At 47.6% G+C, this 24,048-nt stretch overlaps 1 protein-coding gene across 1 annotated transcript in view; it reads left to right on the top strand.

The window, feature by feature from the left end:
- Positions 1–23,826, top strand: part of LYPD6B (LY6/PLAUR domain containing 6B) — a 78,750-nt gene extending 54,924 nt beyond the window's left edge. The window contains exons 2-5 of the mRNA XM_075609419.1: positions 9,294–9,455; positions 10,237–10,335; positions 10,949–11,079; positions 21,569–23,826. Of these exons, the coding sequence (XP_075465534.1) occupies positions 9,344–9,455; positions 10,237–10,335; positions 10,949–11,079; positions 21,569–21,739 (513 nt within the window). The 5' untranslated portion in view covers positions 9,294–9,343 and the 3' untranslated portion in view covers positions 21,740–23,826. The remainder of the gene's footprint in view (positions 1–9,293; positions 9,456–10,236; positions 10,336–10,948; positions 11,080–21,568) is intronic.
- The last annotated feature ends 222 nt before the right edge of the window (positions 23,827–24,048 follow it).

Raw genomic sequence — 24,048 nt, 5'->3', positions numbered from 1 at the left:
ATGCACTAATGGTGTTTGTCCTGTATTATCTGGCAATTAAACCCAGGGGCCACTGTATTCCTGTACTTGTGAAAAGACTGTTGATTAAACTGGCAGAGTACCAAGCTATCATGGGCTGAGCTTCCTGAAATGGTCCCACTGACCAAACAGGAACACCCATAATATATGTGTTTGAGATATGTTTGATGAGTTCAAATACAGAGCAAGCAACAAAAAAACGAACATTGTTACAGTAGTTGAACCTTGTTCTGTATAATGCCAAAGTTCTGCTTGAGTTATCCCAGTGAATAAAACAATGTTTGGCATGACTGAGGTGGTATGCGGAAAGATGCACAGTATAATAACGATTAGACTTTATTTCTTATTAATACAGTATATGCCGTAAAAAGCTTACAGGTATTAAAACGTACAACACATTTTGCTTAGGGCTTTCATTATTTTATTATTGTACATTTCTGTTAATGGGAGGGAGATGACTGTTAAGCTTCAGATATCATAGATTATAACATGACATATTCAGGAAAACATTATTTGTCCATCTGCTTCTGTTATTCTGTTTCTCTGAGCTGAATCTGCCAGGTACACAATAATAATAAATAATAAGACAAAGACAAGATATAATATATATGTAGCCCTGGTTCCTAGCGAACACAGACCACTACTGTATGCTGTGTAACCTGTAGGCTCACAGGGCCTAAGCCTCTGCCACGGAGAGCCTGAGGCATGCTCAATAATGATATTGGTGCAGCGCCTCCACCTGCCACAGCTTCCGCCAGAGGGGAAGTGGGTCTTCGCAGGACCTGGTGTACATCAACACACACACACACAGCAATAACCAACTGAATAACTTTACTAGCATAAATGATATGGCATAACTTCAGTCTCCCGTTATCATAAACTGGTGTCCTTCTTTGAGGCAGACATTATACTCTGCGTCTCGCAGGACGCCCACTCCCCTCCTTCACCGGGTGATCCCACCCTGTGTCCAGTATTTCCCCCACCCTCAGATGAGACAGTGATTGTATATGTGTGGACTGCGCAGCCACTGTGTCCTGAATAATTGGTGATACAGTTGGTGCACTTGTAGTTTTCCTGCCGGGCACTCCAATACCCGGTCCTGCAACAGTCTTCACAAAGGATCGGCGTGGGCCTAGATCACGTCGCCCGTCAACGTCCGGGGCGATCTCACCCAGACAGATAGTACTCGACAGCGGGGTCTGAGCCTAGACCTCCCGCTGACTTGGAAATGTCCTGATCGAGATCACACTCACTCTAAGGGAACCGGAACCTATCTATGGCCGGTCCCTAGCTCAGCATCACACTATGGGGTCGCGGGGCTAACTGGGCCTGGGGTATGAGGCCTAGGTAGGGGCAGAATGCCTCCCTACGCCGGAGCTCCTTCTCCTTCCTGCTACCGCTTGCTCTGACTCACGTGCGCGCCCTCCACCCCTTTGCCTCCTCTCCTCGGATATCATTGGTCCTTGCACGTCACAAGGGTCCGCAGGGCTGCTGGGACCTGTGCTCCCTGACCTCCCTCCTATCAAGGCTCTCCTCCTTCGCGGGCCTGGGCAAAATCCCCGCGCATGCGCAACCTCCTCCGAGCCGGCCCTGCGCCTGTGTCCACTTGCAACATGGCGGCCCCTGCAAATGCGGAACCTCCGATATCGGAGCGTTCCCTACTGCGGCACTCTCCCACCACTCCAACAACAATTGGCGGGCAAAGGGGTCCTGGCTACATCCTCCGCCCTGTGGATTCCAACGTCTCCGCTTGGACAATACCTTAAAACTGGTACAACGTTATGTAATGAAAATGCATAACATACAACATCCTTCACACCTTACATCAGATTGTACATTTCGCTAAACATCAAAATCACTGATTTAACTCGGTTGTGAGCCCACTGCTGAGCCTCATAGTGGGGTGCCCCAAACTGATCATAGGACATCCTCATTGGAGGGTGCCCATTCCTCTGACTTTGCCTTAACTGTTGCTCGGTCAATCCCTCGGGAGAATGACCATCTTGATCTTGAGGTTCAGGTTCTTCCCTTGTAGGGATTACAGTCTCTATACTATCCCAATTGGGTACAAAGCATGGACTCAGTGGGTCCAGTGATGAACTCTTGGAATAGGGAGCAAGTGATTTCGGTGCCAAGTCTTCACTCGACCCTCTCTGAGTCCTTAATACGATTAACCGGAAGGCCGGGCATCTGTGACGCTACCTCGTACACTCCCTCCCTCCATCGGTCAGCCAATTTATGTTTCCCCGGTACTCCCAGATTACGGCGTCTCCTGGTTTAATGTCTATGTGTTTGACTTTATGATCATACCGCCGTTTATTCCCAGCATTCAGCTTTTCGGTAGATTTCTCGGCCTGCAGGTAGGCCCGTTGCAGATTCTCTTGCAGCCTCTGTACATACCGTAAATAAGTAGTGTTGTGCACCCCGTCTGTGGAGACTCTTAACCCTATATCCACAGGTAGTCGGGCTTCTCGAACAAACATTAGAAAGTACGGCGAGAACCCCGTGGAATCGTGTCGAGTGCAATTGTAAGCGTGTACTAATGTTTCCACATGGCAACTCCATTCAGTTTTTTCTACGCCCGTTAACGTGCCTAACATGTCCAGTAACGTGCGGTTGAATCGCTCCGGCAGGGCATCTCCTTCGGGGTGATATGGAGTAGTTCGGGATTTTGTGATATGTAAGAGTTTTAGTAATTCCCTTATCAAGTTACTTTTAAAGTCTCGAACTTGATCGGAGTGTAATCGTTGGGGAAGCCCGTAATGCATTAAGTACTTTTCCCAGAGCACCTTGGCGACCGTAATGGCTTTTTGATCTTTCGTCGGAAAGGCCTGAGCGTATCTAGTGTAGTGATCAGTGATGACCAGCACGTTGCCGATGCCTCAGCTACCGGGTTCAATACATAGGAAGTCCTTTGCATACTAAGTCCATAGGCCCATTGCTTTTTAAGTGGCCCATTGAGGCGGCCCTGGTGGGCAATGTTTTCCGCTGAAGGCACTGCATACACCGTCGACAGTGAAGCTCTACTGCTTCTCTCATTTTTGCCAGAAAAAACGATCTCTCACCAATCCAAAAGTTTTGTTGACCCCCAGATGACTGTGTTCATCGTGTAGCGCCCTCAGTACCGAGTACTGTAGTCTTTTAGGTAGTACTAATTGCCTCCTGTTCGGGTGATTATGGTACTCTACAACTCGGTATAGCAAATTGTCACGTATTTCGAATTTGTCAGCTTCTCGCATCAGTATACCCCCTACATCACCCGGAGTCTGTCGGAGGAGGGCCTGGCGATTTCTCCGGATAGCATCGCGAATGGCCCCTGCGACCGGGTCTTGTACTTGGTAGCGCACCATATCTTTCCAGGCTATGATCTTGTTCAGAGTGACGTGCATACCACTCGGGTCTCGATAGGCTTCCGGGATAGCGGTGGATGCGCATCCCAGAGAGTCGGCCACCCTTAGTTCAGAAAACGCCACTTGATCATTGACTATGGCAGCAGTACAACACAGAGCCCTTATCCCCGGCCCCGGGATTTCTTCCCATTGGTCGTCCTCGGGGGTGGCGGCCAACCCCGGTCGTCTAGACAAAGCGTCAGCCCCAATGTTCAAGGGACCCGGTTTATATTTCAGGGTGAAATTGTAGTTGAAGAGGGCGTCCAGCCAGCGGTGTCCGGCCGCGTCGAGTTTGACTGAGGTCATGATATAGGTGAGCGGGTTGTTGTCGGTCCGCACCTCAAACGACACCCCGTACAGGTAATCACAAAGTTTGTCTACGATGGCCCACTTGAGGGCCAAGAATTCGAGCTTGTGCACAGGGTAGTTCTGTTCACTGGTGGTAAGACTGCGGCTGATATAAGCTACTGGTCGCAGTCCCTCGGGATATTTTTGGTGTAACACCGCCCCTAACCCGCCTAGGCTAGCATCCATATGTAATATATACGGTTGCTCGGGGTCTGCATAGGCCAACACCGGGGCCGTGGTCAAACTCTGTTTCAGATCCTGGAAGGCTTGTTCACACTCTGTCGTCCATTTGTCCCCGAAGGGCTGTCGGGCCGGTGTGGCCTTCTGGCCGGTGTCTTCCGGATATATTTTGAGAAGGCTGTTAAGGGCTTTGGCCTGTCGGGAATATCCCTCCACAAACCTGCGATAGTACCCGCAGAATCCCAGGAATGGCCGCAACTCCCCCACATTGTCAGGTCGGGGCCAAATGACGACGGCTTCTATTTTGGCGGGATCAGTGGCAATCCCTTCGGCGGACCCTATGTGTCCCACGTAAGTCACCGATGTCCTGCAGAAACGGCATTTATCCAGTGAGAGCTTGAGTCCTTCTTGAGCTAATCGATCAAGTACTTTCAGGAGCCGAGCCTCGTGTTATTCCAGGGTTTTTCTGAAGACTATGATGTCATCCAAATACACGAGACATTCTCGGGGATTCAAGTCACCTAAAGTCTTCTCCATTAGCCGTTGGAAGGTGGAGGGAGCACCACATATACCTTGGGGCATACGGGTGAATTGGTAGAACCCCAGGGGGCAAATGAACGCCGTCTTCTCTTGGTCCGCGGTGCTCATGGGTACCTGGTAGTAGCCAGACCTGAGGTCCAGTACACTGAACCACTTGCTTCCATGTAGGGCGTCCAGGATTTCCTCTATGCGGGGAAGATTATACTGGTCCGGTACCGTCCGATTGTTCATGGTCCGGTAATCTACGCATAATTTCACGGTTTCATTCTTCTTTCTCACTACCACTATGGGTGAAGCGTAAGGGCTTCGTGACTCTGTGACGATTCCAGCTTCTTCCATCTCGTGGTGGACCGCCTGTACATCATCTACGTCTCTAGGAGCGAGACAATGGGAATGTTCCCTGAAGGACTTTGTATCATTCATCCGAATAGTGTGTGTTGAGCACTGCGGCTGCACTCCACATCCATCTCCCCGGTGGAGAACACTGATCGCTTCTCTTCCAGCTGCACTCGTAGCCGTTCCTTCCAGGCATCGGACAGTCCGGACGATCCAAAGTCGAAGTCTAGGTGTGAACTGGAACTTACCACTCGGGCAGCCTTTACTTGTACTGCTTCATCCACCAAGCTGACGGGGTAAATTCGCCCTATTTTCTGTCCCGCGTCGATGGCCATGGGAAATGGTGACAGATCCTGGACCATCACATAAATCCGACGGGGAATGGCGGTCAGCCAATCCCAGAATTCCGGTACCAGCCGATATCCTCGGCGGACTTCTTCTTCTGGAGTGCTTTCTAGGGAAAAGAGCTGTCGTCCTCCTATTCGTTCAGCGTATGCACACCAAGCAGGTACCCTCTGCATCTCTCCCGGCAAAAGTCTGGTCAGCCCCCCCCGGCCGCAGAACAAGAGTCCATAGTCCTCTGAGGGTGTCGGAGGAGAATCCGGATTCACTTGGACGAGCTGCAGCTGTAGGCTGGACATGGGCAATTCATTAGTTTCTTGTAGATAGGCCCGGATAACGGCTTGTACAATATCCGCATTTGTGCCGAGGATGATAGGATACTTAGGCGGGTCTTTGGGTTCTGGGCACACCAGGGCATCCACATTCATGGGGTGGGACTTGCCAGTATTAAGCTGCTGGATTTCCAGGCCCACAGTTACTATGCCGTAGATGGGATAATCGTCATTGCTTAGCCCTCTTACTTTAATATGCCCTGCCGATTTCAGAGGCCGCTTTTGGAGGTGTCGATCATAAAATCCTCGATATATGATGGTCACTTGAGACCCCGTGTCCAGTAACGTGGAAGAGTAGATACCATCTACTAGCACCCGGATCAGCGCTACCGGTCCCACGCGGTTACTCTCGTCCTCGGGCCCGTCGCCACTGTGGGTGGAAACAGGGTTTTCTTCGCCGGCCGCGTAGACACCACATACCATGGCATGGGGTGTGAATTTCTTGGGGGATGGGCTCCGGGGTCGGGACTCTCCCATCCAGCAATCATAGGAGATATGTCCCTTCTTCCCGCACTTGTAGCAGGACATATCCCTGGGTTGGGTACGGCGGTCATACGGAGGCGAGGTTTGTCCGGCGTACTTCGCCCGTTCCGGGCCGGGTTTATCCGGAGGATCCTCCTTCTTTTCAGTACTCCCTTTGGGTTTGGGGTTGCTTGCTGTTGTCCATTTCTGTGGGGAATGAAGCATGAGGTGAGTTTCATGCTTTTTGACTTGCTGTAGTAGTTTGATAAACGAGGGGGTGGGGCCCTCGGGTGAGGTTATCCCGAATCATGTTTGCAATGGGGTGACTGGGACTGGATCCCGTAGGTATTGTTTGTGGAGGTATAAGCCTCTGCCACGGAGAGCCTGGGGCACGCTCAATAATGATACTTGGTGCAGCGCCTCCACCTTGACAGCTTCCACCAGAGGGAAAGTGGGTCTTCGCAGGACCTGGTGTACATCAACACACACACACAGCAATAACCAACTGAATAACTTTACTAGCATAAATGATATGGCATAACTTCAGTCTCCCATTATCATAAACCGGTGTCCCTCTTTGAGGCAGACACTATACTCTGCGTCTCGCAGAACGCCCACTCCCCTCCTTCACCGGGTGATGCCACCCTGTGTCCAGTATTTCCCCTACCCTCGGAGGAGACAGTGATTGTATATGTGTGGACTGCGCAGCCACTGTGTCCTGAATAATTGGTGATACAGTTGGTGCACTTGTAGTTTACCTGCCGGGCACTCCAGTACCCGGTCCTGCAACAGTCTTCACAAAGGATCGGCGTGGGCCTAGATCACGTCGCCCGTCGACGTCCGGGGCGATCCCACCCAGACGGATAGTACTCGACAGCGGGGTCTGAGCCCAGACCTCCCGCTGACTTGGAAAAGTCCTGATCGAGATCACACTCACTCTAAGGGAACCGGAACCTATCTATGGCCGGTCCCTAGCTCAGCTTCACACTACGGGGTTGCGGGGCTAACTGGGCCTGGGGTATGAGGCCTAGGTAGGGGCGGAATGCCTCCCTACGCCGGAGCTGCTTCTCCTTCCTGCTGCCGCTTGCTGACTCACGTGCGCGCCCCACCACCCCTTTTCCTCCTCTCCTCGCATGTCATTGGTCCTTGCGCGTCACGAGGGTCCGCGGGGCTGCTGGGACCTGTGCTCTCTGACCTTCCTCCTATCAAGGCTCTCCTCCTTCGCGGGCTTGGGCAAAATCCCCGCGCATGCGCAACCTCCTCCGAGCCGGCCCTGCGCCTGTGTCCACTTGCAACATGGCAGCTCCTGCAAATGCGGAGCCTCCGATATCGGAGCGTTCCCTACTGCGGCACTCTCCCACCCCCCCAACAACAATTGGCGGGCAAAGGAATCCTGGCTACATATACAATAAATAATAACAAGACAAACGTACGTTTAAACCGTGATTTATGAAATAAACAGCAAATCTATCAATTACATTTTCTTATATTGTTGCCTTTTAGGGCAAATAAATAAGCGGGTAAGGCACAAATAATAAAATAATTTGCACACTAATGATGTAATACTATTAATATTTAGGCCTGCACGTGCAGCACGTTTTCACCAAACCAGTGTCAAATTATCCATCGGATCTCCTCTTGATGCTGTAATAGAGGTATTACATCAGGAGAGGCCAACTCCAGGCCTCAAGGGCCACCAACAGGTCAGGTTTTCAGGATATCCCTGCTTCAGCACAGGTGGCTCAATCAGCCACCTCTGCTGAAGCAGGGATAACCTTAAAACCTGACCTGTTGGTGGCCCTTGAGGACTGGTGTTGGCCATTCCTGCATTACATGAATGTTTCTGTAACGTGTTAAAGTTTAATTCAAGTGAATATTTAATATATGTTAATAGGGTTTGTCCTGGGGGCGCCTGGAAGAGAGGAGGGCAAAGCACAGCTGAGCTATGTCCCATCAATCACAAAGTACAGTGTTTTATGGAAATGTTTCATATTAAGAACTAGTGTCAACTATGGTTGTCTTGTTGTCTTTCAAGAGAGAAACCTACAATTTGTCAACACTTAGGCCCAGATTCACTAAATTGTGCTAAGCTTTACCTCACCTTAACTCCATTCACATACATGGGAGCTGAAGTGTGCTAAAACTTTGCACCATTTAGTAAATATGGGCCTTAGATTGCAAGCTCTCCAGGGCTATTCATACTTTTTCTTTAGGTTATCATTTCCTTGCTAATTTTATCCTCCTGGTTTATACTTTTATTGACCTTGTATTGCAATCTTGCTGCACACACTGCTGGCACTATATAAATAAAATGAAGCATACAGAAAACATGGCTAGGCACTAATTTGTACTGTGCAGGGCAGGCTTTTGGTAGTACACAAAGACACACACACACACACACACACACACACACACACACACACACACACACACACACACACACACACACACACTCTTGCTGGTTGCTCCTTTGAGACATCCAACGGTCCCTATATATTTGTGAGAACATTTAAATGCCACCCTATTAACCCCTGCAGTGCGAGAGGAAGCTGCAGCACTTGGCGCTGTAACATGTCGCAGGAATTAATGCAGATGGACCAATACAAAATTCTCAGCAATTTAATGTGATAAAGTTGGACCTTTTCAGAATAACAGAAATGTACGTGACTTGATGTCCGTTGCTGTGCCAATGCAAGTTGTACTGATCTATTTCACGATCCACTGTTATATTTCCATTTATATAAACATATTTAAATCAACCGGTTGCACAGTTGTTGAATTAGTTTGCAGAACAGAATGATTGTGGTGGGATCATGTACTGTGACAATTGCTGGAAACACAATATTTTAATTGTTCAATTTTGTTTGTTTGCATATGTGAACATTCTCCCTAAAAGGCATTTTAATTGGCTCTTCGCCTTCTTGGCTGAGAATCACAAACCATGTACAGGTAATGTTTTGGGAGTGTCCTTTTATGTAACATCTCGGGAGACTTAAGTGTTTAAAACCGGTATGTCTTTCAGCTTAATAGAGAGGCCTGAGGCCTTATCACTCTCTCAGTAATTCTAACTACATTAGGAACATCAGCCTATTTACCTGCACAACCATTTAAAGTGTAAGTACTTAAATAACAGTAAACACTTTGTTTACTCATTGGATTATACCAAGTCTTAGACTCCCAGCTCTTTACTTGACTTGAGGAACTCGTTTGGCCTCTGTGTCTTTCTGGCCAATTCCTAGCTGCCATTTTAATCTGTTCCGCTAACCCTATTTTTTGGCACTCACGGGCATCAATGCCCAACAAAAAATGTAATTTGATTCAACCCTTATTCTCTCCTCTGTTTTAGGCACAGCAGCTCTGGAATTCATCCAATACGGACAGATCCTGCCCTGAAGCATGCTGATATCTCACCTGCTATTGCTGTGCTTCTTCCAGCTGTTCATCTTGGTAAAGAACAGAACCATAGCGAAAAACATCAACTTCCACAATGTGAGGCCGCTGTTAGACCGTAAGTAACGTGCTCTTCCTTCATACTGTAGGTATTTATTAGTTAGTGCTTTATTCATTTCAAGGTTTCTTTAGAGCAGTGTTTCCCAAATCCAGGCCATAAGGACCACTAACAGTGCAGGGTTTAAGGCTACTGTATGCTCTCAGTAGCACAGGTGGCCCAATCATTTTGACCGAATCAAGTATATTTAAAACCTGCACTGGTTGTGATCCCCGAGAGCTGGAGTCGGTAATCTCTGCTTTAGAGCATTTAATACCCTGTACCCTGTAGGGGGGGGCTACATTTAAAACGATAACATTTGTACAAAAAAATGGGGCCCCTTTATCTTGGGGCCAACCTTTATTATGTGTCTTACTCAAGAAATAAAAGAGGGAGAACTAAAATTATTTATATACAAGTAAAAAAAAAAAACAATTATAATCCCCAGAAAATAAATAAAAGGCAGATACACGGTTTTATAACGCTTGAGGAATCTCACAAGTGATATTTTCATTTGCTGTTAATCTTGAGGAATGTTTAAATCTTCCATTATAATTAAGATCTTAACAATGTCAAGTGGAATGTCACTGAGGAAGTAGCAACATGACTTTTGATAATTCCTTTAAACATATCTCAAAAGCAAATTTGAACGATTAGCTTTTTATATCTATCTTCATCATCAACCTGCTTTGTGCTTTTTTTTTTTTTTAATAACGATGTGATATTATGTTCTGTAACCGGCATGCTCTACTAATCATTCAATAAAATGGCCACCAATTCATATGTCATTTTGTGATTACAGCAACTCCGTTCCCCAACAGCTTCAAGTGTTTTACCTGTGAAAAGGCGGTAGATAATTACAACTGCAACCGCTGGGCAGAAGATACGTGGTGTCCTCAGAGTAAGTGTTACATTGGGATGTGACCGTAGGTTTTACTGGCTATGCACCCACTAACCCAGGCTGTGCTGAAAAGCTGTATAAGGCTGCACTTATAGTGCGGGCGTCGCGGCAAAACAAATGCATTGCCGCTGTCGTGTGCGCTTATAGTAAGCGAGGCGCGACGGATTGGTCGCGATCGCTGGAAGTCATCTCTATTTGATTTTCCATCGACCATCGCCTGACCGTCACAGCCGGCACTATAAGCGTAGCCTAATGCGGCAGGCAGAAGCTTATAGGGTTCCATGTTAAAATGGACATGAAGCAAAAGGCAACACTGTGTGCTTATTTGCATGTCATTCCCCAGAATTCCCTGTTGCAATGGAAGCACTGTATGCTAAGGGATAATGGGGAAAAGCAGACCTGTCTGAGATATGTGAATGTGCTTGTAAGTGATATTTTTATTTGCTATGCATTCTGATGTGATATTTAGGTTTTAAGGTTCTTTTTAATTTTTTTTCGTTAAAGTTTCTTATTCTCAATGAATTCAATATAATCGCATGGAAATGTTGTTTATCAGAGATTATGTCTACCAGTCGCTCAGCCTTCAACGTACAACGTAACATTTCTTTTACAGATACTCATTTTTGTAAGACTGTGCATCACCTTACAAGCCACGGAAGGAGCAAATCTGTCACCAAGAAATGTGCCACTAGGGAGGAATGTCGCACTGTCGGGTGTCACCATCGCAGGGATTCTGGACACACAGTGAGTTTACTTTCTAGCAATGTTCACGTTTGTAACGGGGTTTCCTCGATATGCACATTTTAAAGAGGTAATCCAAGGTGGTGGATTTTTTTGAGAATTACAAATATATATATATACAGTTGTGTGAAAAAGAAAGTACACCCTCTTTGAATTCTATGGGTTTACATATCAGGACATAATAACAATCATCTGTTCCTTAGCAGGTCTTAAAATTAGGTAAATACAACCTCAGATGAACAACAACACATGAATCTATACGTCAGAACATCCCCTCTGTTTCCTCCTCCTATTCTGCACCGCTTCCTAACTCTCCTCCTGCCTTCCTTGACTCTTTTTCTGCTGTGTCAGAGGAGGATGTGTCAGTTGCTGATCTCCTCTTCTCCCTCTACCACTTGCCCTCTTGACCCCATTCCCTACGATCTCCTGAAACCTCTTGCTCCTACTATTATCCCTCTCCTGGCTTCCTATCAAATCCCGCATCTCGCACTCAATTCTCCTCCTCACTTTTAAAGCTTTACACTCTTCTGCCCCTCCTTACATCTCAGCCCTCATTTCTCGCTATGAACCATCCCGACTCTTGCGTTCTGCTCAAGGACGTCTTCTCTCTAGCCCCTTTGTATCTAATACCCTCTCCCGCCTTAAACTCTTCTCACTGACTGCCCCACACCTCTGGAATGCCCTTCCCCTCAATACCCGACCAGCACTCTCTCTATCCACCTTTAAGACACACTTGCTTAAAGAAGCATATGAGTAGCACCGTGGCTAATACTATACACATGTAGCCCTGCTTCCTAGCGAACACAGGCCACTGCCATATGCTGTATTACCTGTAGGCTCACAGGTTCTGAGCCTCTGCCATGGAGAGCCTGGGGTACACACAATACCTAGAACTTGGTGCAGCGCCTCCACCTGCGACAGCTTCCGCCCGAGGGGAAGTGGGTCTTCGCAGGACTTATATACAACACACACAGCAATATCCCTTAACCAATTAACTTTACTTGCAGTAACCATATATGTTATACCAACAGGTGTCCCTCCCTAGAGGAGACACTATACTCGGCGTCTCTTTGAACGCTCACCCTCCCTTCTCCCTTCATCGGGTGATCCCACCCCGTGTCCAGTTCCCCTTGGGAATAGTTCTCCCACCCTCAAGTGAGTCAATGAATGTGTATGAGTATGACTGTGCAGCCACTGTGTCCTGAATGAAGGATGGTACCGTTGGTGCACTTTAGAATTACCTGCCGGGCACTCCAGTACCCGGTGCAGCTACAATCTTCACAAAGGATCAGAGAGGTGTAGATGACGTCACCCATAGGTGTCTAGGGCGATCCCACCCAGACACGCTGCGGCTCGATAGCGGGTCTGCGCCCAGACCTCCCGCCAACTTAGAACTGTGCCAGTCGTGATGTGTAGCAATAAAGGGAACCGGAACCTAACTATGGCCAGTCCCTAGCTCTGCTTGTCTCTACGGGGACTCAGGGCCTAACTGGGCCAGGGGCATGCGGCCTAAGTAGGGGGCGGTCTGCCTCCCCACACCGAAGCTCCTTCTCTCCTCTCCAACTCTGACTCACGTGCGCGCAACCACTTCCTTTTCCTCCTGGTCTCGCACCTCATTGGCCCAGGCGCATCACGGGGACCCGCGGGGGCTGCTGGGACCCGTCGTGCTCTACCTCCTTCACGGGCTTTTCCTCACGCTCGCTCTGCGCATGCGCAACCTCTGCTAGCTAAGTCTGTGCTGACGCCAACCACAACATGGCGGCTCCCGTGCGCGCAACCTCCGTTATCGGAGTGTTCCCTAACTGCAACATACCCACCCATAACAACAAAAGGGATGGAAAGAGGGTCCCGGCTACATCCTCCCCCCTGCGGATTCCAACGTCCCCGCTTGGACGATACCTTAAACTGGCACAACGTTATATAATGGAAAATGCCTAACATAACATTATTCCTCTAAATCAGATTGTACATCTCGCTAAACATCACAATTACGGATTTCACTCGATTGCGAGCCCACTGCTGAGCCTCATAGTGGGGTGCCCCAAACTGATCGTAGGTCATCCTCATTGGAGGTTGCCCATTCCTCTGACTTCGCCTTAACTGCTGTTCGGTCATTCCCGCAGGAAAGTCTTGCACCTGGAGTTCTTCCCTTGAGGGGGTTGCGATCTCTACATTGTCATGCATGGGTACCAAGCACGGGCTCAGTGGGTCCAATACTGAATCTTCCGGACCCACCCCCTGGGGTGAGCGCTCCCGTAGCCCTTTACCCGAAGCTCCGGCAGGAGGTGCTCTCTGTTGAGGGCCCCTTTGAGAGGTTCCCTCTTGTGGATCTTCCGGAACATCGGAGTTCCCTGACTCTTCTTCTTCCGTGGATATCTCCCCATCCAAAGAGGATGACGGCCATTCCACATCCCCCTCCTCTACTCGGGGAATAGGGAGTAAATGATTCCGATGCCAGGTCTTCACCCGGCCCTCCGAGTCTTTAATGCGGTAGACTGGAAGGCCGGGCATAAGAGAGGCTACCTCGTACACTCCCTCCCGCCATCGGTCAGCCAACTTATGTTTCCCTGGTACTCCCAGGTTACGGAGAAGCACTGCATCGCCAGTGTTTAACTTTCTGATCATACCGCCTTTTATTCCCGGCATTCAGCTTTTCGGTGGACTTCACGGCTTGTAGGTAGGCCCGTTGCAGATTCTCTTGCGATCGCTGCACATAGCGGAAATGTGTAGTATTATGCACTCCATCGGTGGAGACTGTCAACCGTATGTCCACAAGTAGTCTAGCTTCTCAGCCGAACATGAGAAAGTAGGGAGAGAACCCGGTGGAGTCGTGTCGCGTGCAATTGTAAGCATGTACTAATGTTTCCACATGCCGACTCCATTCAGTCTTTTCCACTCCCGTTAACGTGCCTAACATGTCTAGTAAGGTACGGTTGAATCGTTCCGGCAGTGCATCCCCTTCGGTGTGGTATGGAGTAGTGCGGGACTTATTGATATGCAAAAGTTTCAGCAGTTCTTTGATTAACTTGCTTTCAAAGTCTCTTCCTTGATCTGAGTGGAGGCGTTGAGGAAGCCCATAATGCATGAAGTACTTCTCCCAGAGCACCTTGGCCACCGTAATGGCTTTTTGATCTTTGGTCGGAAAGGCCTGGGCGTATCGGGTATAGTGATCCGTGATGACCAACACATTCCCTATGCCACGGCTATCAGGTTCGATACACAGGAAGTCCATACATACTAAGTCCATGGGTCCCATACTTTTTAAGTGGCTCATTGGGGCGGCCCTGGTGGGTGTGTTCTTCCTCTGAATACACCGCACACACCGTCGGCAGTGGTGCTCTACTGCTTCTCTCATCTTTGGCCAGAAAAACCTATCTCTCACTAGTCCAAAAGTCTTGCCTACCCCCAAATGGCCGTGTTCATCGTGTAGAGCCTTCAGTACCAAGTACTGTAGTCTTTTTGGCAGTACTAATTGTCGTCTGTTCGGGTGATTATGATACTCCACAACTCGGTATAGCAAATTGTCTCGTATTTCAAATTTGTCAGCTTCTCGCATCAGTAGACCTCCTACATCCCCCGGGGCCTGTCGGAGGAGGGCCGGGCGATTTTGTCGGATGGCATAACGAATGGCCCTGCGACCGGGTCTTGTTCTTGGTATCGTACCATATCTTTCCAGGCTATGATCTTGTCTGGAGTAACATGCATACCACTGGGGTCTCGATAGGCTTCTGGGATAGCGTTTGACGTACACCCTAGAGAGTCAGCCACTCGTAATTCAGAGAATGCCACTTGGTCATTGACTATGGCAGCTGTACAACATAGGGCCTCATTCCGGGTCCCGGAATTTCTTCCCACTGATCTTCATCGGGGATAGTGGCCAGCCCTGGTCGCCTAGACAGGGCGTCCGCTCCAATGTTCAGGGGGCCTGGCTTGTATTTCAAGGTGAAAGTGTAATTGAATAGAGCGGCCAACCAGCGATGCCTGGCCGCGTCGAGTTTGGCGGAGGTCATGATGTAGGTGAGGGGATTATTGTCGGTCCGCACCTCGAACGACACACCGTACAAGTAATCACGAAGTTTGTCCACAATGGCCCACTTGAGGGCCAAGAACTCGAGTTTGTGCACGGGGTAGTTCTGCTCACTGACCGTAAGACTGCGGCTGATATACGCTACAGGCCGCAATCCCTCGGGATATTTTTGATGTAATACGGCTCCTAGGCCGTTGAGGCTAGCATCCACATGTAATATATACGGTTGTTCAGGGTTGGCATAGGCCAGCACAGGGGCCGCAGTCAGACTCTGTTTCAGATCCGTAAAGGCTTGTTCACACTCGGGTGTACATTTGTCCCCGAAGGACTGTCGGGCAGGTGCGGCCTTCCGGCCTGTGTCCTCCGGATATATTTTGAGGAGGCCGTTGAGGGCTTTGGCCCGTCTGGAGTATCCCTCCACAAACCTGCGATAGTAGCCGCAGAACCCCTGGAACAATCGCAACTCCCCCACATTGTCAGGGCGGGGCCAATTGACAACAGCTTCTATCTTGGTGGGGTCTGTGGCAATTCCCTTGCCGGACACGATGTGTCCCACGTAAGTCACCGATGTCCGGCAGAAACGGCATTTATCCAAGGAGAATTTGAGCCCTTCTTGCGCTAATCGGTCAAGTACTTTCAAGAGTCGAGCCTCGTGCTCTTCCAGGGTTTTCCCGAAGACTATGATGTCATCTAAATACACGAGGCATTCTCGGGGGTTCAAGTCACCTAGCGTCTTCTCCATTAGCTGCTGGAAGATGGCGGGGGCACCACATATGCCTTGGGGCATACGGGTGAATTGATAGAACCCTAGGGGGCAAATGAATGCTGCCTTCTCTTGATCCTCCGGGCTCATAGGTACTTGATAGTAGCCGGATCGAAGGTCCAGTACACTGAACCATTGGCTCCCATGTAGGGTATCCAAGATTTCTTCTATGCGGGGAAGATTATACTGGTCCGGTACCGTTCGATTGTTCAGCGTCCGGTAGTCAACACATAACCTCACGGTCCCATTCTTCTTTCGCACGACCACTATGGGTGAGGCATAAAGGCTTCGTGATTCCGTGACAATTCCGGCCTCTTCCATTTCATTGATCGCCGCACGTACATCCTCTACGTCCCTAGGGGCTAGCCGACGGGAACGCTCCCGGAAGGGTTTGGTATCAGTCATCCGAATGGTGTGTTGGGCGTTGCGGCAACACCCCACATCCATTTCACTAGTAGAGAATACTGATCGTCTTTCTTCCAGCTGTGCTCGTAATCGTTCTTTCCAGGCGTCCGACAGTCCGGATGAACCAAAGTCAAAATCTAACGGCAATCCGGTTTCGTTCACTCGGGTTGTCTTTACCTGTACGGCTTTGTCCACCGAGCTGACGGGGTAAATTCTCCCTATTCACTGTCCCGCGTCGATGGCCATGGGGAAGGGCGAAAGATTCTGCACCCTCACATAAATTCGACGGGGAATGACTTTTGGCCAATCCCGGAATTCCGGCACTAGCCGATATCCTCGGCGGACATCTTCTTTGGGTGTGCTTTCTAAAGAAAACAGCTGCTCCTCGTCTACTCGTTCAGCGTAGGCACACCAGGCGTGTACCCTCTGCGTCTCGCCGGGTAAGAGTCTGGTCAACCCTCCCCATCTGCAGAACAACAGTTCGTAGTCCTCTGAGGGGGATGGGGGAGGAGCTGGATAAACCTGGACTAGCTGCAACTGTAAGCTGGACATGGGCAGTTCATTAGCTTCGTGTAGATAGGCCCGGATGACGGCTTGTACAATGTCCGCATTCGTGCCTAGGATGATCGGGTACTTAGGGGTATCTTTGGGTTCGGGGCACACCAAGGCGTCCACCCCTTATGGGGTGAGACTTCCTCGTGTTGAGCTGCTGTATCTCCAGATCCACGGTCACCAGCCCGTCGATGGGGTAGTCTTCATTGCTTAAGCCTCGTACTTTGATATGCCCTGCCACTCTCAGAGGCCGCTTCTGGAGGTGTCGATCATAGAACCCCCGATATATGATGGTGACTTGAGACCCCGTGTCCACTAGGGCGGAGGAGTAAATCCCGTCCACTAACACCCGGATCAGCGCTACCGGTCCCACGCGGTTACCCTCCTCTTCGGGGTCCTCGCCACTTTGGGTTTGACACCGGAGTTTCTGGGCCGACCGCATACACCCCGCAGACCATGGCATGGGGCGTGAACTTTTTTGGGGACGGGCTTCGGTGGCGAGACTCTGCCATCCGACAATCGTAGGAGATATGTCCCTTCTTCCCGCATTTGTAGCAGGACATATCCCGGGGTGGGGTACGGCGGTCATACGGAGGCGAGGTTCGTCCAGCGTATTTCGGCCGTTCGGGACCTGTTTGTCCGGTGGGTATTCCTTCTTTTCAGCACTTCCTTTTGGCTTAGTGCTGCTGACTGCTTTAGCCTTCTGGGGGGAGTGAAGCATAAGATGCGTCTCGTGCTCTTTGACTTGCTGCAAGAGTTTGATAAACGAAGGAGGGGGCCCTCGAGTTAGGTTGTCGCGAATCATGTTTGCTATAGGGTGAGTAGGATTGGACCCTCGTAGGTATTGTTTGCGGAGGTATTCGTCCATCTGGGAGGCGGCCACATATTTATGATGCAGCAGGGGCCCAAGGGAGATTTGCACTCTGTGTATATAGGTAGACAGGTCTTCACCATCCTTTTGATTGATGGCATAGTATTTGGCCCACAAGGCCCCATCATCCTCGGTCACACTGTAGGCCTCAACTAGGAACTCGATCATCATACGAGCGGTTAGGTCGGGGCACTGCTCTCGATGAATGCTGATCAATGTGGACGCTGGGGGTCGTAAGCACTCCATGAGTCGTTGCCGTTTCACCACGTTGGTGCAAGACAATTCCTCTATTACTCCCCTAGTGTGCTCCTTCCACGGGTCTATCCCATCCTCTCCTGTGGGTACAGGTAGCGTCCCCAAGAAGGCCTTTAATTTCCGGTAGCTTTGTGAATGCGTGGCTAAGGTAAGTGCTTCTACTAACGGCGGTAAGCTGGAAGGGGCAGTTAACTGGTCTATCTTGTCATTGAGTTTCTGCAGCAGATCACTACGCACCCCTACTTCGGCGGAGGCGCTAGACCCGGGATAGCTAGATTCTGACCGACAGCTAGCCGCCTCGCTCGCGGGGTAGTGAGCAAAAGGAAGTGTGGGGTCGTCGTCATCTAGTTCCCCCACAGGAGGGTCCCGAAGTGGATAGACAAACGGGCTGCCGCCAGGTGGAGCATCGGGCAGCGGCAGATATTGAGGGACGGCAGGTTCTAGTACTACTAGATCTCGCCGGCAAGCTACTAGCAAGGTGTTCCATTTAGCATCTTGGTCTATGAGCACATCTACTAGGCGGGCTTTGGCAAAACCCGGTAGTTGTCATAGGGCCATTTGCAAAGTCTCTAAAGGTAAGGCCATGGGTACTCGTGTCACAGCTACGGCGCGGCAGGCAGGCGTGCGCATTTGCCGCTCCCAGTCGCATATTTCCTGATGGGAAGGAAGGGCCATTGTGGCGGTAATTTTGTCTCAAGGGGCACCCCAGGTCTAAGATCTCAGCAGCGCCTCCAAATGTAGCCCTGCTTCCTAGCAAACACAGGCCACTACCATATGCTGTATTACCTGTAGGCTCACAGGGTCTGAGCCTCTGCCACGGAGAGCCTGGGGTACAATACCTAGAATTTGGTGCAGCGCCTCCACCTGCGACAGCTTCCGTCCGAGGGGAAGTGGGTCTTCGCAGGACTTATATACAACACACACAGCAATATCCCTTAACCAATTAACTTTACTTGCAGTAACCATATATGTTATACCAACAGGTGTCCCTCCCTAGAGGAGACACTATACTCAGCGTCTCTTTGAACGCTCACCCTCCCTTCACCGGGTGATCCCACCCCATGTCCAGTTCCCCTTGGGAATAGTTCTCCCACCCTCAAGTGAGTCAATGAATGTGTATGAGTATGACTGTGCAGCCACTGTGTCCTGAATGAAGGATGGTACCGTTGGTGCACTTTAGGATTACCTGCCGGGCACTCCAGTACCCAGTGCGGCTACAATCTTCACAAAGGATCAGCGAGGTGTAGATGACGTCACCCGTCGGTGTCTAGGGCGATCCCACCCAGACACGCTGCGGCTCGATAGCTGTGTCTGCGCCCAGACCTCCCACCAACTTAGAACTGCCCCAATGGTGATGTGTGGCAATAAAGGGAGCCGGAACCTAACTATGGCCAGTCCCTAGCTCTGCTTGTCTCTACGGGGACTCAGGGCCTAACTGGGCCAGGGGCATGCAGCCTAAGAAGGGGGCGGTCTGCCTCCCCACACCGAAGCTCCTTCTCTCCTCTCCAACTCTGACTCACGTGCGCGCAACCACTTCTTTTTCCTCCTGGTCTCACACCTCATTGGCCCAGGCGCATCACGGGGACCCGCGGGGGCTGCTGGGACCCGTCGTGCGCTACCTCCTTCGCGGGCTTTTCCTCACCCTCGCTCTGCGCATGCGCAACCTCTGCTAGGCTAAGTCTGTGCTGACGCCAAGCACAACATGGCGGCTTCCTTGCGCGGAACCTCCGTTATCGGAGTGTTCCCTAACTGCAACATACCCACCCATAACAACAAATGGGGTGGAAAGAGGGTCCCGGCTACACACATGATACATAAAGTTTGGCCCCTTGCAGACGCACTTACTAGAATGCCCTCCTACTGTCTCTATACGTTCTTCCTACCAACCAATTAGATTGTAAGCTCTGCGGAGCAGGGACACCTCGTCCGAAATGTTACTTTTATGTCTGAAGCACATCTTCCCATTATGTGTTATTTGTATTATTTGTTATTAATATGATTGTCACGTGTATTTCTACTGTGAAACGCTTGTACATTAATGGAGCTATATAAATAAAGACATACAATACAATTGATGGATAGTATATTTAGACGTGAATGTGAAATGATGCACGTCCCGTGAAAGGAAAAGACAATAATTGAATTTCTTCAATAGAAATCTACCATGTTGTGTCCGCTGTTATTTACCTCTTACAAAGTCAAAAGTAACTGGAGCTGTAACTTATTGGCCAGGTGTGTATCATGAATAACAAGCATACATAAAACCTCAGCTAATAGACCATTCATTATGTGCAAAGATAGGGTTCTATAATCAATAGCTTTAGACTGTATTCAGAACAAGGAAAGCCAGGTGTGGCATGAAAAATCAACATTCAGTGTGAAGTTCATTTCTCAGAAACATACAAGTTCAATAACTGGATGTTATTTATCTATTAAGGCCATATACGGCCCGCCAATGGGCTCAGTTTAGTGTTTCATTGAATTGTTTACGGCTTGTCAGATATATCTTTAAGGCACTTCAGTTTTAAGTGTCCTTTGTTGAAGCACATCCCTTATTCTGACAGCAGTGTATTTAATTCCTGCTCACCGGATAGTTCTAGTCAGCGATAACATTTGCATGTTGAGTAGCTGTGAAACAATTCATTTGTGCCCCGAAGATTCATACTAAGTATTACTTTACAAATGATTTTACAAGAAACACTTGTGTTGTTTGTTCCATCTCAGTCACGTACAGGAAATAGTCTCTGTCTGATTTAGAAACCCGAGCTGTATGAGGCTTCTATTTTGTTATTAGTTATTAGACTCAAGATTGGTCAGACTTTTACAACTAGAATCTAGATTAGACTAGATTATTTTGATCAAGCCAGCTAGAAGCAGAAATCCCCCTAATTGCCATACTTTTGTATTCTGGGAACATGATCTGGTAATGGCATTGTATTGAGACTTTACTTCAAGTTTTGGTTATTGTGACATTGTGCAATTATACTGTTCCCCTCATCCTCCTTAACAAACTGGATTGTATGTATAATTCCATATACAGTATGTTGTTCCCTTGGTATTTGACTACAGCACTCGTCACTGTGACATGTTTGTCAAACTAAAAAGGGTGCCTAATGTCTAAAAATGCAAAATCTGTTTTTAATGGTTAATGTACATTTCTGAACAGCTTATTCATTCCCACTTACCACCACAGATCATCCATAAGTAGTCTACTTACTGTCATTTGATTTAAATACTGGCCACTCCTTATTTTCATACTGAGCCATCAAATGATTTTCCTGACACTTCCTCAGGGCCGATCAAATTTAAAGTAGCAAACCACCTGTTTTTTTTTAATGATTTTTATTTATTTTGTTTTATATTTTGAGCTGGGAGAGATCCTCACTTTCTTGAGTTCCAGGAACATCATCGTTTCCAGGATATTGAATTTGTGTGCGTCTCTATTAGCAAACATGGTCTCTTGAGTCCTCCATTAGAAATTGGTGATGTAATAGCCCCAGTGCAATCACTACTTTCTTTGTGTTTTCCGGACGAAGCTGGCCAGGCAGCATTCTTGCTAACCCTAGATGGGATGAAAAGGGGCCACACTAAAATAGTTGTCTTTTCTTTTTATCTACAGGAGTGTATTTCCTGTTGTGATGGGATGATCTGCAATGTGGAAGTTCCAACGAATCACACGAATGCTGTATTTGCAATAATGAAAATGACATCAGATGCCTCCAGAATGTCAGTTCACATCTATGTGTTTGCAACAGTCCTTTTACTTCTCATCTTACATCACGGCTCATGATCTGATGTGTATTCTGTAGACATTGACTCTTCAAAATTTCAAGTTGGACTGGGAAGTGGTGCCCAATGAAAGGCTTTTATGGAAGCACATTCTTATAAGTAATGCATTACTGTCCACAAAGCACTAGCAAATTAAACAAGAAGCCTGAAAACGACCTCACCATGGTTAAAACTAATATTGAAAATCAAACAATGTATTGTACAAAGTTTACGTTTAAGTAGTGACTTTGCATGAATCATTCCATGTTGTCAAACTGATTATTCTGCGCTTTATATTTATTTTTTAGGGCACTGGGCAGGAAATAATTTTGACCAAGTGGTGTTTGATGGCTTCTTGTTTTTTTTTGCTTTCACCAAAAAAATAAATAAAAAGTGTATAGGGCGCTCCCAAACCACATGTGATGTAACTTAAACGTTAAAGTTCAAATAGTGTAAATATAAAATTGTGATAAAGGGAATCGGCAAAGTGAAAATAATGCACTACATTTTTTTTAACCATTCAAGTAGTTCTTCTCCAAAGTATTCCTCAATGCAGAGGGGAGCGCAGAAATCCAACCAAAAAAAGAGAAAAAAATACAGAGTAATGTAGTATCTCCTTTGCACAGTTGGGAAGTGAAATAGAATGAGGCTGATGCATATCCCAAAGTATACAGGCACTTCAAAATCGGGTGTAGGTGTAGGAAAATCGATATGTATGATATCTTAGTCAATCTCCGGTGTTACATGCAGATAGCATTAAATCTCAAGAGCATCAAAAGGAAAGAACAGACACAATAGTGTAGGCTATCTTGGCTCTTTATAGTATGTTAAAAGCAAAGAAATACACTCACAAGTATACTAGCCTCTAAATATAAAAGGACAGGATGGGGAATGTATCTGATAATCTTAAGGAGGTCTGGGTTTCTTAGAGGAGGCTCAACCACCGATGTCTCGGAGATGGACGCCATTCGTCTCCAGCCTCGGTCACTTCCTGTTTCTGTCTCTCTTACCCGTCTGACTCAACGCGTTTCACTTGGGCAGCTTTGTCTGCTTGCCTTATGTCAGTGGACTTGATAAATCATAACAACATTGTATGTAAACACCGAAGACGAATTTAGGATGTTCACCAAATATATCCATGTGTATTCTGAGTATGGATCTTGGCAAACAGTTGTTTGTTTTAAAGCAATAGTTCACGTTTGTGGGAAATGTTTTCGATCTCCTGTAATTAGACACTAGACATGATACAAAAACTGATTATTTCTGCAAACTTCTTGGCTTTTTTTTCCTGAAATGTTAATATTGAGGACTCTGCTGACCCCAACACCACATGGCATAATCAACAGAGGTGCCCTCTTTCATAGGAGTCTTTATCTATTGCTCTTTGGGGGTGTTTGAGTGCATTAAAAGAGGACAATTAGTAGAAGCCCGAATATGCAGCTATATTGAGTATTGTTTGTATTTTCCCATGTTCACTCATGGCCGCTTCGAAATCTAACGCTAACATGTTGGTGAAAAATGGCCGGTTTACAATCCAGTGCTATTTGGAAACATCACATGTATGCAGCGCACTTTGGTTTGTCCCTTTCAATATTTTCTTCTTTGCTTACAGTAGTAGTTTTATGTTTTCATTCTTAAAATAAAATGAGTACTGTACTTATATTATGTGGCATATTCCTTGCCAACCTGTTCCAAGCTCAAAAGACAGAAGGACAGCGCATTTCAGACTTCTCCAGCAGTGAACAAGTTAATATCGTCTGTCAACTCGCGGGACGGTGTTTTCTCTTGCATTAGCTTAAATCAATCTTATAGATTGATATTATGTAAATCCTGTTTTTGTTTATTACGTGTATCACCTTTTCTATGTTAATTGTGTGTACATTTTGTTCCGATTATGTAACAAATGTTGTAATGGAATTCACATGTGTTTTCTATTCTGTGCAGAAATGATGAGCAGCTGATAACTGGTAAAGATTTCGGTTCTGCATTACAAAGTGTTCACTGTTAATAGATTTTTTTTTTTTAATTGAAGGTACTTTTATCCACATTTTTACTTTTTGTTACCTTTTTGTACACTATTTATGATAATAAATTTCCAATCAATTTGTCCATCTGGACTCTTTCTTTTTCTATGACGCACTGTACTAGCATTTTATCACATTCATTATTTACTAAAATCCTGTTTTTATAATATGGTGCCATGTGGTAGCAGGAACGGACATATGAGGGTATTGGATATTTATTTCCCTTCACATATAATACATTTCCAGATCAAATACAATATTTGAGATATTTAAAAAAAAAAAAAAAAAATGTATGTAATATACTTCA

This window comes from Ascaphus truei, chromosome 7, assembly GCF_040206685.1.
Source record: "Ascaphus truei isolate aAscTru1 chromosome 7, aAscTru1.hap1, whole genome shotgun sequence".
Lineage (NCBI taxonomy): Eukaryota > Metazoa > Chordata > Amphibia > Anura > Ascaphidae > Ascaphus > Ascaphus truei.
This window is presented reverse-complemented; position numbering and strand designations above follow the sequence as displayed.